This window comes from Gadus morhua, chromosome 16, assembly GCF_902167405.1.
Source record: "Gadus morhua chromosome 16, gadMor3.0, whole genome shotgun sequence".
Taxonomy (NCBI): Eukaryota; Metazoa; Chordata; class Actinopteri; order Gadiformes; family Gadidae; genus Gadus; species Gadus morhua.
In genome coordinates this window covers 14,251,031-14,265,535 of record NC_044063.1, presented here as the reverse complement: position 1 = coordinate 14,265,535, position 14,505 = coordinate 14,251,031, and the positions used below count along the sequence as shown (strand labels likewise).

The window sequence follows — 14,505 nt, the reverse complement described above, 5'->3', positions numbered from 1 at the left end:
AAATAAATGTGCTGCTTCAAAAAACTAGAAAAGATAATTCGGCACACACTGACAGAGCTTAACTAGACTCGACAGAGGAAATGGACCGATCAGCTGTCGTCACCAGCCTAACCCTATCATTAGTATTTTATTATTATGTAGAATAAATACTGATCAATTTATAATAATGGATAATTCACAAGAACACGGCACATGCAAATCAATATATATATGGGTTTATAATGGCAACTTCTGAGCCATGACAACACCACGCCTTGTAATACATTTTAACCTTGTTAGCTACATAATTTTCTTTGTGATTACCCTTATTTCTCATCGAAAGAATAACCGTATTCCGAGAAACACATCAACACAGCAAGTACGGCCTCCACTGTCCTTATAAGTGCATCGGCTCTGATGTGTTTTTCCACCCGGACAACATTGAGGACAGTAAGTTCCGGCTCAGGCTCCACCAACAAATCATGTCGGGAATCATGACAAAATACAAAGTTGTTCTCTTCCTTCTTCCAGTTGGAGTGGTGGTATTATCAAGATGTGTGTTCTTCTTTGGGTGATAGAAAATGGGTGATCCACACATTCACTATGTTTCCTTGCTGCAGAGATCAAGGAGACCACTGTAAAAAAAAAAAACGAATCCCCTTCTGGATCAATGGCTCTGGGATCATGGGGATAACGGGCTCATCATCCAGACGATTATCGACCCACCGAGACCGGGGCACACGGGAATGAATGCTCTAGTCTGCACTCTGGGTTCTTTAAGTGAAAAAATAACATAAACCTGCTGGCTGGACCTCCAGCCGATGGCCCCCCCTGTGTCTCCGAGGGGGCCGGTGAGTCACTGCGCCGCTCAGCGCCAGATCCGACAGGAGTTGTCCTTACTTCCTGCAGAGGAGCAGAGACAGTTGCACAGGGGGAGGTGGGGTGGGGTGGGGTGGGGAGTGGCGGATGGGAGAGAGGAAGCACGGTGGAGCGTGGTTCTTTATTTTAAATTTTGTCATTAAGTGCTCCTGACAGGTATGAGCAGAACGCTTTATTTTCGGCTCAAGGCTACAATCTTGACAGTGCGTGGTTGTCAGCGTGTTCGCTCAGCGCGTGTGCGCCTGTATGTGTGTGTCTGATTGTGTGACGGCTAGTGTGTGTGTGTGTGTGTGTGTGTGTGTGTGTGTGTGTGTGTGTGTGTGTGTGTGTGTGTGTGTGTGTGTGTGTGTGTGTGTGTGTGCGTGTGCACACCTGTAATGATGGTGTCGCCCTCGTAGTTGAACGCGCAGGAGAAGATCTCGTCAGCGTGGCCCTCCAGGACCTGCAGGCAGCGTCCCGACGCCACGTCCCACAGACGGGCCGTTTTATCAGAGCTGGCAGTCAGCACTCGGCTGCCCTGTGGGCTGAAGCTGATCTGGCAGCAGGGAAACACAGAGTGAGTGAGGAGAGAGGACGTAAGGACAGACCGGAGGTGTGTGTTTTTGTGAGGCTGATTGAGTGTGGAGAGAGGCATGAAATAGATGTGTCTGGAAGTGTGTAAAAGAAAAAGAAGAAGAAAAATGAAAGTGAAAAGGAGAAGCAAACAAAAAAAACGGTGACCTTGTCGACACGATTATTACATTCCAGCCGACATTTTAAACGGTCACCACATTATAGGGGCCTTCTACCCGGATTAACGCCGTTCACTAGGTGACTCAAATAAATAAGAAGGCATGACGTCGTAGGGGTTAGAGCCTGGATGCTGGAGGGCCTCAGATGGCCTTTTAGAGAACTTGCTTGGATGAAGGAAGTCATGATTAAACGATGCCAGCTCAGGGAACACCATAAAAGAGAAGTGTGTTTTTATTACGCGGACAGGAGATGGAATATGCCTCAGGAAGGTCCCGATATCATCTGGCTAAACGGGGGATAAAAGAGTTGGATTTGAGTAGGAGAGCTTGGACGGGTGTAGCGACAAAAAAAAAATACTATTCATCCATAATAGTATTTGAACACTTTTCAAAGGGGTATTTCTGTTGTTAATCAATTCCCTGGACATGACGGGGTCTAACAGGCCAGGCGGGGGGGGGGTTAAAAGAGGGGAAAGGAAAACAATGGTATCCAGAAATTGTAACATGCAAAGTGGAAAAGAGCATGAAAAGAAAAGAGAGGAAACCGGACGAGTAACGATGAGTGGAACGACTGACAGGCATGGTGATAGCGGGCGGGGAGAGTGTTGTCCTGTTAGGGAGAGATTAGTGTCATAATCCTCCAAGCAGGTCTGTTCATTAGGGGGAGGGGGGGATGCAATGCAGGTAAACACACTTTCTTCTCTTCGGTGCTGCACTCCCGCCTCCTACCTTCAAAACTCCTACCTTGTATGCTTTCAGACATATATATCAGCCATATATATTTATATATATTATATACATGTATTTATATCGCTAAAAATAAATTTCAATCTTTGTGTAGCTCAAAGTTAAGGATTGGTCGGATGTGTGGACAAAGTATAATCGCCACATGTCATTAAGGCGCAGCCATCTTTCTATAAGGCTGCCTAAACGTTAGGCTTCGGACAAACCCGGATCCCTTACGCAGTGGCCCAAACCCGCTATCCCTCCACAGCAACCATGAAGGACCCATGTACAGCCACCCACCACGCAATAGGCCAGCTCTTCGGGGTCCATGATGATGAATGACCTGGAGCAGCTCCAGTGGAACATTACCTGCTCTGAATTCAAAGACGCTCCAGGGAAGAGCGGGTGAATATGAGCGATGAGGTCATTCGTCTTAAGGTGTCTCCTTCAAGACGCCCGCTACATGCGTGTTCCCATCCTGACTCCTGTATGCCTTGAGGCTACGCTCTAGGGGAGCCATATCTTACATCCAACCCTGAAGTAGTCCTGACCTTTAAACACACCTGCCAGTAGGTCAAACGACTAACCGCCTAGGCAATGTACTAGTCATCTGACCCATCCCTTGGGGGCTGCACTCGCCTGCTGAGCGTCTAGCACTCGGCTGCCTGGCCGCATTAAAGGAGAGCAACAGGTTTTTAAAAAGACCCTGTTTTCAACGATTGTTGGTGTATGTGAACTAATGGGGACCATTTATGCTTCAGCCAATCAGCCAATGAACGTCTTCTGAAAGTGCTTGTTTTTGCCCCAGGTTATATTCTTACATTATACACAGGATCCCTACAGAGATATACTTTGTTATTTCTTAGCTTTCACTTGATCTGATCTGTTTGTTATATTGTATTCTCGCTGTTGTAGAATAAGAAAGGTGGACAGATGTGTTTGAGCTGGAGAGATGAGAGTATATTTTGGTTGTATTTTTGTTATCTGAAATAATTGGGTGAAGGAGAGTTGAAATTGTAAGGACAAAGACTACAATTTCCAACAATAACGCAGCAACCAGATTTCAGAACGAGAATTGTCCTTGAGAGGGACTTGGTTGACAAACAGACCGGATCAGGCAAAAAGCCAAGGACAGATTTTTTATTTATTTCGTTCCAAGATATTGTCGAGACACTTAAATCTATTATAACTATATGGGCCTGTCAGTGGCAAAAACAGGCACTTTTAGGGGACATACATTTGACAGCGCGCAAAAGGACTAAAATGGACTAAACTGCATCGTTCTCGCTCAATACTGGACCAGTTAAAAAAAAACACCCTGAATCATCTGAAAATAGGGTCAAAGTCGAAAAGGCATATCTTTACATTTCAATATCAAGATATGAGAGTGCCACCCTCAGGGGAAGGACTACCATCCAGGCGATCCAGCATGTTCACATATATTACCCTTCAGTGACAATTGGATGCATCTCCGACGGTGGAAATTGGGTTCTATTAACTGCAACTGACAGGGCTGTACCTGACTTAGGGCCCCACCTCCTCCCCTAAGCCAAGCCCATTTAAACCTACACGCATCACTGCTCATCCACAGCACACAGCCTTGTATTGCCCCTGTGTCTCCCCCCCCCCAGCGCAGGCCACTGAACCAGCAGGTAATCCCGTGCATTTTACCCCTCCTAAATTTGACAACAACAACGGGCCTATTTTTATATACAAGAAATAGGACTCTGTGATCCGCCAACTGCCGCTCTACCTAATCTTTGCCATAAAATATCTATCCACAGCCATGACAGAGCCGCCATTTTGGGCCCAGTGACTCACCTTTGAGATCTCTCCCTGGTGGCCCTCCAACATCACCAGGCACTCATACGTGGCTGCGTTGTAAACCCGTGCTGTGCCTGTGCAGGACAGAGTACATAGACCAGCTGGTTTATTGTTTTACAGGGTTAATCTCGTTTCACCGTGGTTAATGGTTGGTTATTCTTGATTAACCATTTGTAAATCAAATCCGAACAATAAAAACATAAAAGCTGTTCAGTATGATACACTTAAATGCTATTCCAAAACAGATAGAAACTAAATAATTTGAGGGTGAAGGGTTTGGTGTGTAAACATTACCGTCAGCCGAGGCAGTAGCAATAAGCTGCCCGGTGAGGTCGAAACACACGTCCAGCACCTCTTCAGTGTGCCCGGTCAGAGTTGTCACACACTTCCCATCCTCTACAGACCACAGCTAGGGAACATGGAAATTCAATTAAAATCAATTCATTTCAATTCAATTTTATTTGTATAACCCTCAATCACCATTACAGTCTTTAAGGGCTTAACAGGTCAAATATTTATTACACGCCCCTGACCCAAGCCCCCAAGAGGGCAAGAAAGAAATCTATTAATCAACAAGGAAGAAATCTTGACGAGGAACGCAGAATGGGGGAACCCTCTTTTCAGGGATGGTCAGGAGTGCATTAAGTGTCACAATTGACATACATACATACATGTATTTATGTATGAAATGCACAACAATAGATGAATCATTCCTGCTATTTGTGTATTCTTGCTAGGTAGGTGACCATGGTACCGTTGTTTGATTTTTCACTGTACAGAATGGCTAAGTCACACACTAAGTCAAACATTGAATCCAAAAAAACAAGGGACTTCAGTTCAATTTCACAGTACATAAGCAGGCCGAAACTGGGGCGGCGAGCACTTTGGAGCGCACGTCATTTGGGGGAAACGATAAGCACCAACATACACACACACACAGACTAACACACACACACACAAGCATGCAGCCGTTAACTGCCTTGAGTAGCCTCATTTGGTACGTACCCTCGAGAGGATCGCAGCGGTGTGAATAATTTTTTAACTCGTGAGCTTGACTCATCTCCCGGCATAATTAAGGAACTTAAGATTTGGGGATTTAATTTCCTGTGTTTAAATACGGGGGCTTAGAGCTTGGGAGAAATGGAGTGTGAGATGTGAAGGAAGTCGAGACGTGCGAGCGTGTGAAGGACTGCAACGTTGCTCGTGAAGCTGCTGGATGCAAGGGCTGCATAAACTGAGTACTGAAACCCAGAGCAACCACCTTCTATATCAGTCTTTACCATAAGGCCCCATATTTTCTGAATGAGAAAAATATTTAGTAAAATGCTAAAATACAAAACAAATATTAATTTGGAGCAGGGAGCAGATTCGTTATTGTTCTGTATTTGGTGGATCCATCTTTCCCATGATGCTGCCACTGTTAGCCCCAAGCACCGGGCTCCATGCTCACCTTGGTGGTTTTATCCATGGAGCCGGAGAGGATGAGAGAGCAGTCCCAGTTCAGCTGGACGTTGGTGATCTCACCGCTGTGGCCCATCAGGGTGTGGACACGTCTGAGGGCAAAACACACACTCATGTATGGTAAATCAATCAAGGGCATTCCCCCACGGTCAGACAAATGCCTTTCCCCAATGGCCTGCGTCACACACACACACACACACACACACACACACACACACACACACACACACACACACACACGCACACACTGGGTGTGGTGTGGAGAAATCTGACCTGCCTGAGGCCACCTCCCATAGGGAGACAGTGTGGTCGAAGGAGCCGGTGAGGAGCAGGTCACCCACGGTGTTGAAGGACACGGTGATAACCTCTGCCGTGTGACCCTGGATCAACAACACAGAGGACAAGAACCAGAAAACATTAGAGACACAATTCAAAAACATTTGACCAACATAATAGTGGATTGTTTATTCATTCATTTGGATATATCCATCGGTCCGTTGTTATTTATCAATCATTTATGAACATATATAAGATGATTTCATTTTTCTATTTTATTATAATGAAATAACAAATATTGAGATCAAAGAACTGCATCAAAAAGAGGCTGAATTTCAGGGAAACAAGGTCTTAGTGCAACATAGCTCCAGTCCCACAGCATACCGCAGGGTGCACCACCACTGGGAAAATAGAGAGTCCATTAGTTCCATGGAGTAGGTGAACATTACCCTATTAATACATTACTGCTGTAGTCCCCATCCCATGGTGAGGGCATATGGAGGGGGGGAGAGAGAGAGAGAGAGAGAGAGAGAGAGAGAGAGAGAGAGAGGGGGAGAGAGAGAGAGAGAGAGAGAGAGAGAGAGAGAGAGAGAGAGAGAGAGAGAGAGAGAGAGAGAGAGAGAGAGAGAGAGAGAGAGAGAGAGAGAGAAGAGAGAGAGAGAGAGAGAGGGGGGGAGAGAGAGAGAGAGAGAGAGAGAGAAAGAGAGAGAGAGAGAGAGAGAGGGGGGGAGAGAGAGAGAGAGAGAGAGAGAGAGATGCAGGAGGCGGTGCTCATCCACTTGCATGAACAGCCCTCTGTAAACGGTCCTTATAGTCATTCCAGTGAATGAATAAATGACTGTGAACTTTTTCAGAGCTGGATGTGAGGACAGTGCGACGCTTCTAATGGAATTACAAAGTGGACAAAAGGATTAAGGTTAGGGCCAAGTCACCATGTCTTCAACCCCCCCCTCTTCATGTGCAGTACTTTCCTAATATTGTGATCTGGCTGTTCAAACAACTTGACTGCTGGACACTTCTATCCAAATAAACTGTAGAAAATGTTTCAGGTCACAATTGATCAGGTATTTTTGACCTGAAGAGAAAAAAAACACTCTCTTCAGTAGATCTGTGTGCTGCATATGGAACTGCAGTGACAGAGAGACATCGAGATGGATAGCGAGAAAGATAGAGAGAGAGAGAGAAAGAGAGAGAGAGAGAGAGAGAGAGAGAGAGAGAGAGAGAGAGAGAGAGAGAGAGAGAGAGAGAGAGAGAGAGAGCGAAAGAGAGAGAGCTGTGTTAAGTCTCAAGTATGCCCTCAGCAGCCGTGTCCGGCACACTGGGGTGAGCATCAAGACAGGAACAACGGAAGCTCACTGTCAGAGTCGCCACCTCCTCGCCACCCTCCACGTCCCACAGCCTGGCGGTGGTGTCCATGCTGCCCGTGGCCACAAGCGTACCCTGGGGGCTGAACGCCAGGCACACCTACACCAACACAACAACAACACTGTCAGGGCTTAGTAGCTTCTGGGTCTGCCAACACAACACGCAGGACTGGTCAGGACGAGCCCCACTTGTTTCAGAACCCACCCCTCTGTATTTTCCTACTGTATGTGAATAAGACCATAGTTGTTGTTGTTCAATTATCCCAGTTGGATTTTAGCAAGTACCATCGGGGAGCATTAGTCAATCAAAGAATTAACTAAACACCAAGTGGGCCCACATACTATCTCAGCCATGTGTCCACGAAAGGTATGCAAACATTTCCCAGTTTCTGAGCTCCACAGTTTGCAGGTCTTATCAAAGGAGCCGGTGGCCACCTTGTCCCTGGAGAGGAAAGAGAAGAGATGTTGTGATTAACTTAGAATAGAATGTGAACAATCCAAACAGGTATGTGCTAGTCCATGGGCCTTATTCACCCAGTGGCCATCTTGGTTCCCCCGTGATTTAGAACCTAGATGGCATCAATGGGAATGGACACCACGGTTTCTTTACCCATAGGGATTGTTGAATGCAATAGCATAGACAACATTCCTGTGTCCCTCCAGTGAGTGCAGCTCGGCCCCCGACGCGGTATCCCATATTCTGCATGTCCTGTCATAGCTCCCAGTTATGAAACTGCAGTGGCGGAGAGAGCCAGAGAGAGAGAAAGCGAGAGGAAGAGGGGGAGAGAGAGAGGCAGGGGGGGAGGGAGGGAAGTGAGAGGAAGGGAGAGGGGTAAGAGAAAGAAAGAGTTAGAGATAGAGAGACAGGGGGGGGAGAAAGTACTGTTTATCTTGGAGCACCCAACAACTGTATAAACTGCCTGGGGTTTTCTGAAACCCAGAGCCCTCCACTGGGTGTTATAGATAAACTCACCTCGAACCTGATTTATTGAAGGCAACATTTGTCAGCGGCAATATATGTGCCTGGAGGGCCTGCAGAAAAAAAACAGAGGAGAAGATTACAAAAATATGAACTCTCTGAGGCAACGTACTTAGCTAACTGCATTAATTCAATGCCCATCTATAATCTGTGTGATACTCATACCCGTGCATAATTATTCAGACTTTGATGTCGTGGTAAGGCCGTTTTTTACCAGTTGCTGCTCTCTAGTGGGGCTTTGATGCATTAACATTGGACTAGTCACTTATTATAGGTTAGCATTCAATACATTTAGTTAACTATTTCCTCTGATTTGCTATAAAATTAATCCTGATTAGATACATTGTTTAATGTGGGGGCATAACTGGAAAATGCATTAAGAACATGGTCGCACAGTTTGATCATTTTGTCAGTGTTCATCAAAGTGGTTCAGCAAAGAGTGTACAAGGGAACAAGGTATGATAATGCAATCAGGACAGGGTGAACGACATCTTGCGTAACAAATACGGGTCAACAATTTCCAAATCAACCCTGTGTAGTGTGTAGGTCGGAAAATGTAATCTCAAAATGTTCCTTTATATAGAAAGAGGACTGGTTTACTCAGGGATGGCAGGTCAACTGGGTGTCCAGTTGTATAAACACAGGGTCTTCTTCTGGTTACCTTGAAGAGATAGACGTTCTGGTGTTCCCTCTGGGACAGCTTCTGCTTGAGTCGGAGGATCAGCAGTTTGACCTGCTCCACACGGGTCTCGGTGACAAGTGGTTCAGTTTCCCTGATCTCAGCCACCAACTCATCTGGATCAGAACTGCAAGGAATTATTGCAGTGATCAAATCCTTTGCCAGATATCGATCATACATAAAAAACAAGTATGTGTGATGTATGGCTAGGATAATTAACATAATATAATGCACTCACTCTGGAGACAATTCCAGCAAATCGATGGACTTGGTTCTCAACTGTCCCCCTTTTTCATACTCTAGGATGATACCTTTCAAAAGAAAAACATAAACAACGAAAAATGTGTATGGCTGTTATGGCTGTTTCTGAGTCAGCAGCAAGTAGAGTCTGTGAACCACTTAAGTTAATTTATATGTATTTTATTATGCTTAGTATAGCACATTTCACACAAAATGGGCACCTCAATGTGCTTTACAGTTAATTCAGAAGAGATCCCATTGAAAATCGTATCATCAGCATTCGTTAAATAAATAATGGAAAAAAGACACAGCAAACAAGTAAAGCAACAATACTAATGAACAGAGTTACAGAGTGAACGATGCCGATCGTATCATACTTTGTAGCTCATCCTACTTTCAGTCTACAAATGAGAGTATAATCTGGTCAGACGCATAGATAGCTAGCATGTTATTCGTGAACTCTTAGTTGTTTACAATTAGCTTTAGTGTTTAGTTAACCCAACCGCTGATTCGTTAATAATTCAGACAACCTGGAACATATTTTCTGCACTATCACAAATAAGTGCATTATTATAAATAAATATGAATTACCTGGTGGATAGTATCTTATAAGAAACCGTTTGAGTTTCATGTTGCATGTGATGCAGCAAGAAGGAGCCTCTTGGTACTGTCAACAAACCGTTGCTAGGACAACGGCTGAACTATGGGTTAACAGGAAACAAGAATTCTAAACGAGGCATTCTGCCGCAGGAAAGGACTACATGGACCATGGTTTTACGAGTAATGCATTTCATAAAGTTTCGACCTATTTATTGTCGTTAAATAAAATAAATCGAAATTTAGAGAAAATCTACGCATAGCAAGTGACATATCACTGATTATGCACAGCGCAAGGAGGAATGACAGACGAGCTGCATTACCTGTGCCAATACACGTGTGTCCCTGTTGTCCAGGAGGTCAAGTCCATCCTGTCTGGCCAGTAACAGGCTTTGGTCCACAGAAATCTTCTGCAGGGAGCTCTATTCTTCTCTCCGCACATCCTCCAGCACTACACAGGCCTGCTTTGAGCGAAGCTCAGCTGCTCCCAGAACAAATTAGCTACCCAGGAGGTGGACATGCAGCAGGTCATTTACAAAAGATCAGATGAAATCCATTTTCTTGATTCTCAATTATTTCATTATTAACCCTATTATTTATATTCGATTTACACTGTTATTGAAATCATCTGAGCAGTTAGGAAATCTACAACGATGGTTCTTACAAGGCAGAAGATGAAGAAATATTCAAACAGATTAGTTTCAATGGGCAGATAACAATACACATTGAGTTTGACAAGTTTTGTCAAACTGAAATTGACCACTGGTCACTTGCAAGCCGACGCAGAGGCTCCTGCTCCTGATCCGTGTTGTAGTGCAAGAATACTGCTTATTTTTTTATTAGATACTTCCCCGGATTGTTTAATTAATTGAAGGGAACCCACTTGTGTCCTATAGCTTTCTCTTGTCAGACTGAATGATTCCAACCTGTTGGAACACATTGAGGAGTTGGTGAATTGCAAGCAACGATCAACAACGTAGCAAATTACTTGACAGTGGTTACTCTGAGAGTCTACTAACTGCTAAAACACTGATCGGTTACCAGATAACAGTGTTATAAGTTGTATAGCAAGCTGATTGTGGTGGGGGAGTGTCAGGAGCTTTACTGCACGAAGATTCCTTATCTTTCCATCAAATACGCCTGTTATTCTGAACTTCAGAGGTTAAAGTCCTCAAACAAACCTGGCCATTTCCAGACATACAGAAGTGAGAATGCACAGATATCTAGGTTCTTCTCTAGGCTGCTTCTGTTTGAAACAAAGCAAAAAACGTCGGACTCATCCACTCTTATAGACCAGGAAGATAGATCTAGCATGATGCACGTACTGCCTAAGCTTAGGTCTTCTGGTTGGGTATATCCCACTGCAATCCTCTGTTTCTACGGATTCTTTGCAAACTGCAGAGTTGCCGAGCCTTTTCTCACCCCATACCTCATTGGTCCTTACAAAAACATTTCTTCAGAAGTGGTAAGACACACACACACACCTCAATTGACAGATTTATTTGATAATAACCCTATAATTCCCCTTCACTCCCTTACCAACAGGTGACCAACTACCTGTTCCCCATCTGGACGTACTCCTACTTGGCCATCCTGTTCCCAGTCTTCCTGCTGACCGACCTGCTGCGGTACAAGCCCATTATCATCGTCCAGGGGCTCTTCCTGGTCACCAATTATGTGCTGCTCTGCTTCGCCCCCGGCCTGCCTGCCATGGCGTTCCTCCAGGTCCATTGACAATACAAACACACACATGTCATCCCAGATGAGTTGAATGGGAAGAGTTAGATCCTTGGTATTTATGATACGCTTATCCGATGTAGCGTTTGGCCTTCTCTTAGTCATTCAAAAGCTGTTCACTGTGTAAGCCTAATATTTATTTACCAGCATACTTCTGGAGAAAATGTGCCTTTAGGCTTGTGGAGGCATGATGGTTAAAAAGCAAATACAAAACCTGTGTACATGCAATACATAATGTATACATCTCCCTTTGCATATACTCTGCTTGGAAACAGGTGAATTATGCTGTGGTGACCTCCACAGAGGTGGCCTACTTCTCCTACATCTACAGCATGATACCTCCTGAAAAGTACCAAAGAGCTACGGGCTACCTTCGTGGTGCAATGCTGACCGGATACACTTTTGGAGCCAGCCTTGGCCAGCTTCTCATCTCCGTAGCAGGTAGGCTTTGGGATAAACACAGCATATACTGCAATGCTGGAACACTGAAAAAAGGAATTCAGCACCTAATTATTTTACCTGTTACTGTTAGAATTAGAATGACCAATGTCTTATGATGAGCTACTTTAATGACAAAGCTTAGAAAGTAATCAATCTTCACGTTGTTTTTTTGCAATTGACATTTATGTTTTTATCATTAAAAGTGTAATGAAAATCTATGGATAAGGTACGAGGAATCTATGATAATGCTATCCTAATAAAGGCTAATAATAATGTAGGTACATTTTCTTTTGAACATCCTACAAGTGAGCCATTGGAGCACAGTTTAGACTCAGAGAGGATAATAAAGAATAATCCAAAACACACTGCTGTGCCACCAACCACCGGAGCTCCCTGTCCGATACTGAGCTCTTCCCCAACTCCTGAGTGACAGGGGTGGACTACTTCTACATCAACGCCATCACTCTGGGGATCGTCAGCGTGGCCTTTCTGGTGTCCTTCTGGCTGCCCATGCCCCAGCGGGGGGTGTTCTTCAAAGGGAACAGGGCAGTCACCGGCCACTCCCAGCCACAGCGGGCAGAGGGGACGGGGATGAAGGGGGCTGGAGACCAGGCTGTGGTCGTGACACCGCATGGAGAGAAGGACCGGAGCGGGGGATTGTGCGCCAGGGATGACATCATTCACACTGGCAGACAGCTCTGGAGAAGCTTCCGAGAGTCCTACTCATCCAGGCATTTATTGCATTATTATATTTCATGTAATACAATCATTCCGATACACTTTTTTGTCTTTTAATAGCATGTTCCTGTGTGATCTGATTCCCTATGTGATTGAGAGGGTTGTATTTTGGGTTGTTAGAACATATTGTCTATGTATATAACATATACATACAATATTATGGCCCTAATCCATAAAAGTATTTGTTTTTACATTTTATAATGGGAACATGACGCTCCTCGTCCAGACAGGTGATCTGCTGGTCCTTGTGGTGGGCCCTGGCCACGGCTGGCTACAACATGGTCTTTAACTACGTTCAGCTGATGTGGGACCACATTGAGCCGTCCTCAACCTCGTCCGTCTACAACGGGGCCGTAGAGGCTGTCTGCACCCTCGTGGGTAAGATGGTTCCACTTGCTTTACCAAGGGCGATAGAAAAAGGGAGTAGGGATCACCCTCCTTCTAGACTTCCTTTAACTAAAACCGACATCTTTTGATCATGTTATTTTTTGTATGCGTCATAAGTTCAGTGAAGATAAACCGAAAAGTGGGTCGATGCAGAGAGATTGTCGGAATCGATCCCGCGCACTAGTCCAACAGGTTGAGCCATCCTCATCCTCCCTGCATAGTGCATCATGGTGGGGAGGGAAATATTATCTCCGTAGGCACAACAATAACAGGCTATAACAGTTAACCTCCACCTAGGGGCTGCCGCAGCGTTCTCGGCGGGCCACGTCAAGGTGACCTGGACCGTGTGGGGTGAGTTGGCCCTGGGGATGTTCTCGTCTGTGGGCGCGGGGGCAGTGTTCCTCATGGGACTCACCACCAGCATCTGGGCGTGCTACGCTGGCTACGTGATATTCAAAGCCTCCTATATGCTGCTGATCACCATCACCACGTGAGTCCTTCGTGCACATGGCATAATCTTTCGAAATGTGCAGAATATTCTAACTAAAAGGAGCATGCCTATGTCTCCTCTTAGGTTTCAGATCGCATCGAATCTCTCCATGGAATGTTACGCGCTGACGTTTGGAATCAACACGTTTGTAGCCCTTTGCCTGCAGACCATTCTGACCGCCATCGTAGTGGATGAAAAAGTGCTTGGGCTGGATATCGTGACGCAGGTTTGTAAGATGAGGTGATGGACATAGACAAAACAGTCATCAACTATCAAGCAGGATAAGAGGGACACCTGGTGGTGGATAATAAGGATTACACCTTCAGAATCAACTGCTTGTTGATTTTCATTTTAAGGTATATTGTTTCTCTCTTCCCCAACCTCTAGTTCATCGTCTATGGTAGCTACTATGGTGCCATTTCAGTGGTCTTCCTGACCAGAGGGATATACACAGCAAGCGCACATGCTCGTTGCCCTGGACAAACCGATACTAAGGAACCAAAACCAGAGCCCAGTGTGGACATTCTCAATGCTGATGAACGCTTTTGATATGAGCCGAGGGTCTCATAAGCCACTGCCAAAACACTGGAAAACAAGAGCGGCTACCTTGCTAGATACCTTTTTAATGTGGAATATTTAACTGGGTCCTATATGTTCTATTTGTGCAAACAGGAACACTATGTTGGCCATCACCTCCCTGCCTGTTTAATGAACATGGTATTTTTACCTCAATTTGTGCCTCTACTCTGTAGAAGCTGAAGATATGACCTAATGGACATTCCTTCCTTGTGTGGGAAAGTTAGGTATTTTTACACCATATGAATGTACTATTTGTTATACTCAGTTCACTGTATCACTTTAACATTTAAAAAAATCTTGATATCAGATTATAACCAAAACAGATGAATAAAGTAAAACGTTTTCAGAAGGTCTGCTTTTGAATTAACGACATGCATTATCAGCGCAGGTTGGGAATT

At 44.9% G+C, this 14,505-nt stretch overlaps 2 protein-coding genes across 2 annotated transcripts; one reads left to right on the top strand and one right to left on the bottom strand.

Moving 5' to 3' along the window:
* Nucleotides 1–99: 99 nt before the first annotated feature.
* daw1 (dynein assembly factor with WDR repeat domains 1) lies at nucleotides 100–9,816 on the bottom strand. Its single transcript, XM_030381687.1, has 13 exons — nucleotides 9,730–9,816; nucleotides 9,137–9,209; nucleotides 8,881–9,025; nucleotides 8,214–8,272; nucleotides 7,851–7,973; nucleotides 7,583–7,682; nucleotides 7,233–7,340; nucleotides 5,874–5,980; nucleotides 5,590–5,692; nucleotides 4,434–4,548; nucleotides 4,137–4,213; nucleotides 1,231–1,393; nucleotides 100–882 (listed from the first exon to the last, which is right to left on the bottom strand). Exons 1-13 carry the CDS (start codon nucleotides 9,767–9,769, stop codon nucleotides 848–850), a joined length of 1,248 nt encoding a protein of 415 aa, XP_030237547.1. The 5' UTR covers nucleotides 9,770–9,816; the 3' UTR covers nucleotides 100–847.
* Nucleotides 9,817–10,840: 1,024 nt separating this feature from the next.
* On the top strand, nucleotides 10,841–14,186 carry slc19a3b (solute carrier family 19 member 3b). The gene is made up of 8 exons (XM_030380644.1): nucleotides 10,841–11,200; nucleotides 11,281–11,460; nucleotides 11,748–11,913; nucleotides 12,347–12,644; nucleotides 12,878–13,029; nucleotides 13,336–13,528; nucleotides 13,613–13,754; nucleotides 13,916–14,186. Exons 1-8 carry the CDS (start codon nucleotides 11,048–11,050, stop codon nucleotides 14,075–14,077), a joined length of 1,446 nt encoding a protein of 481 aa, XP_030236504.1. The 5' UTR covers nucleotides 10,841–11,047; the 3' UTR covers nucleotides 14,078–14,186.
* The last annotated feature ends 319 nt before the right edge of the window (nucleotides 14,187–14,505 follow it).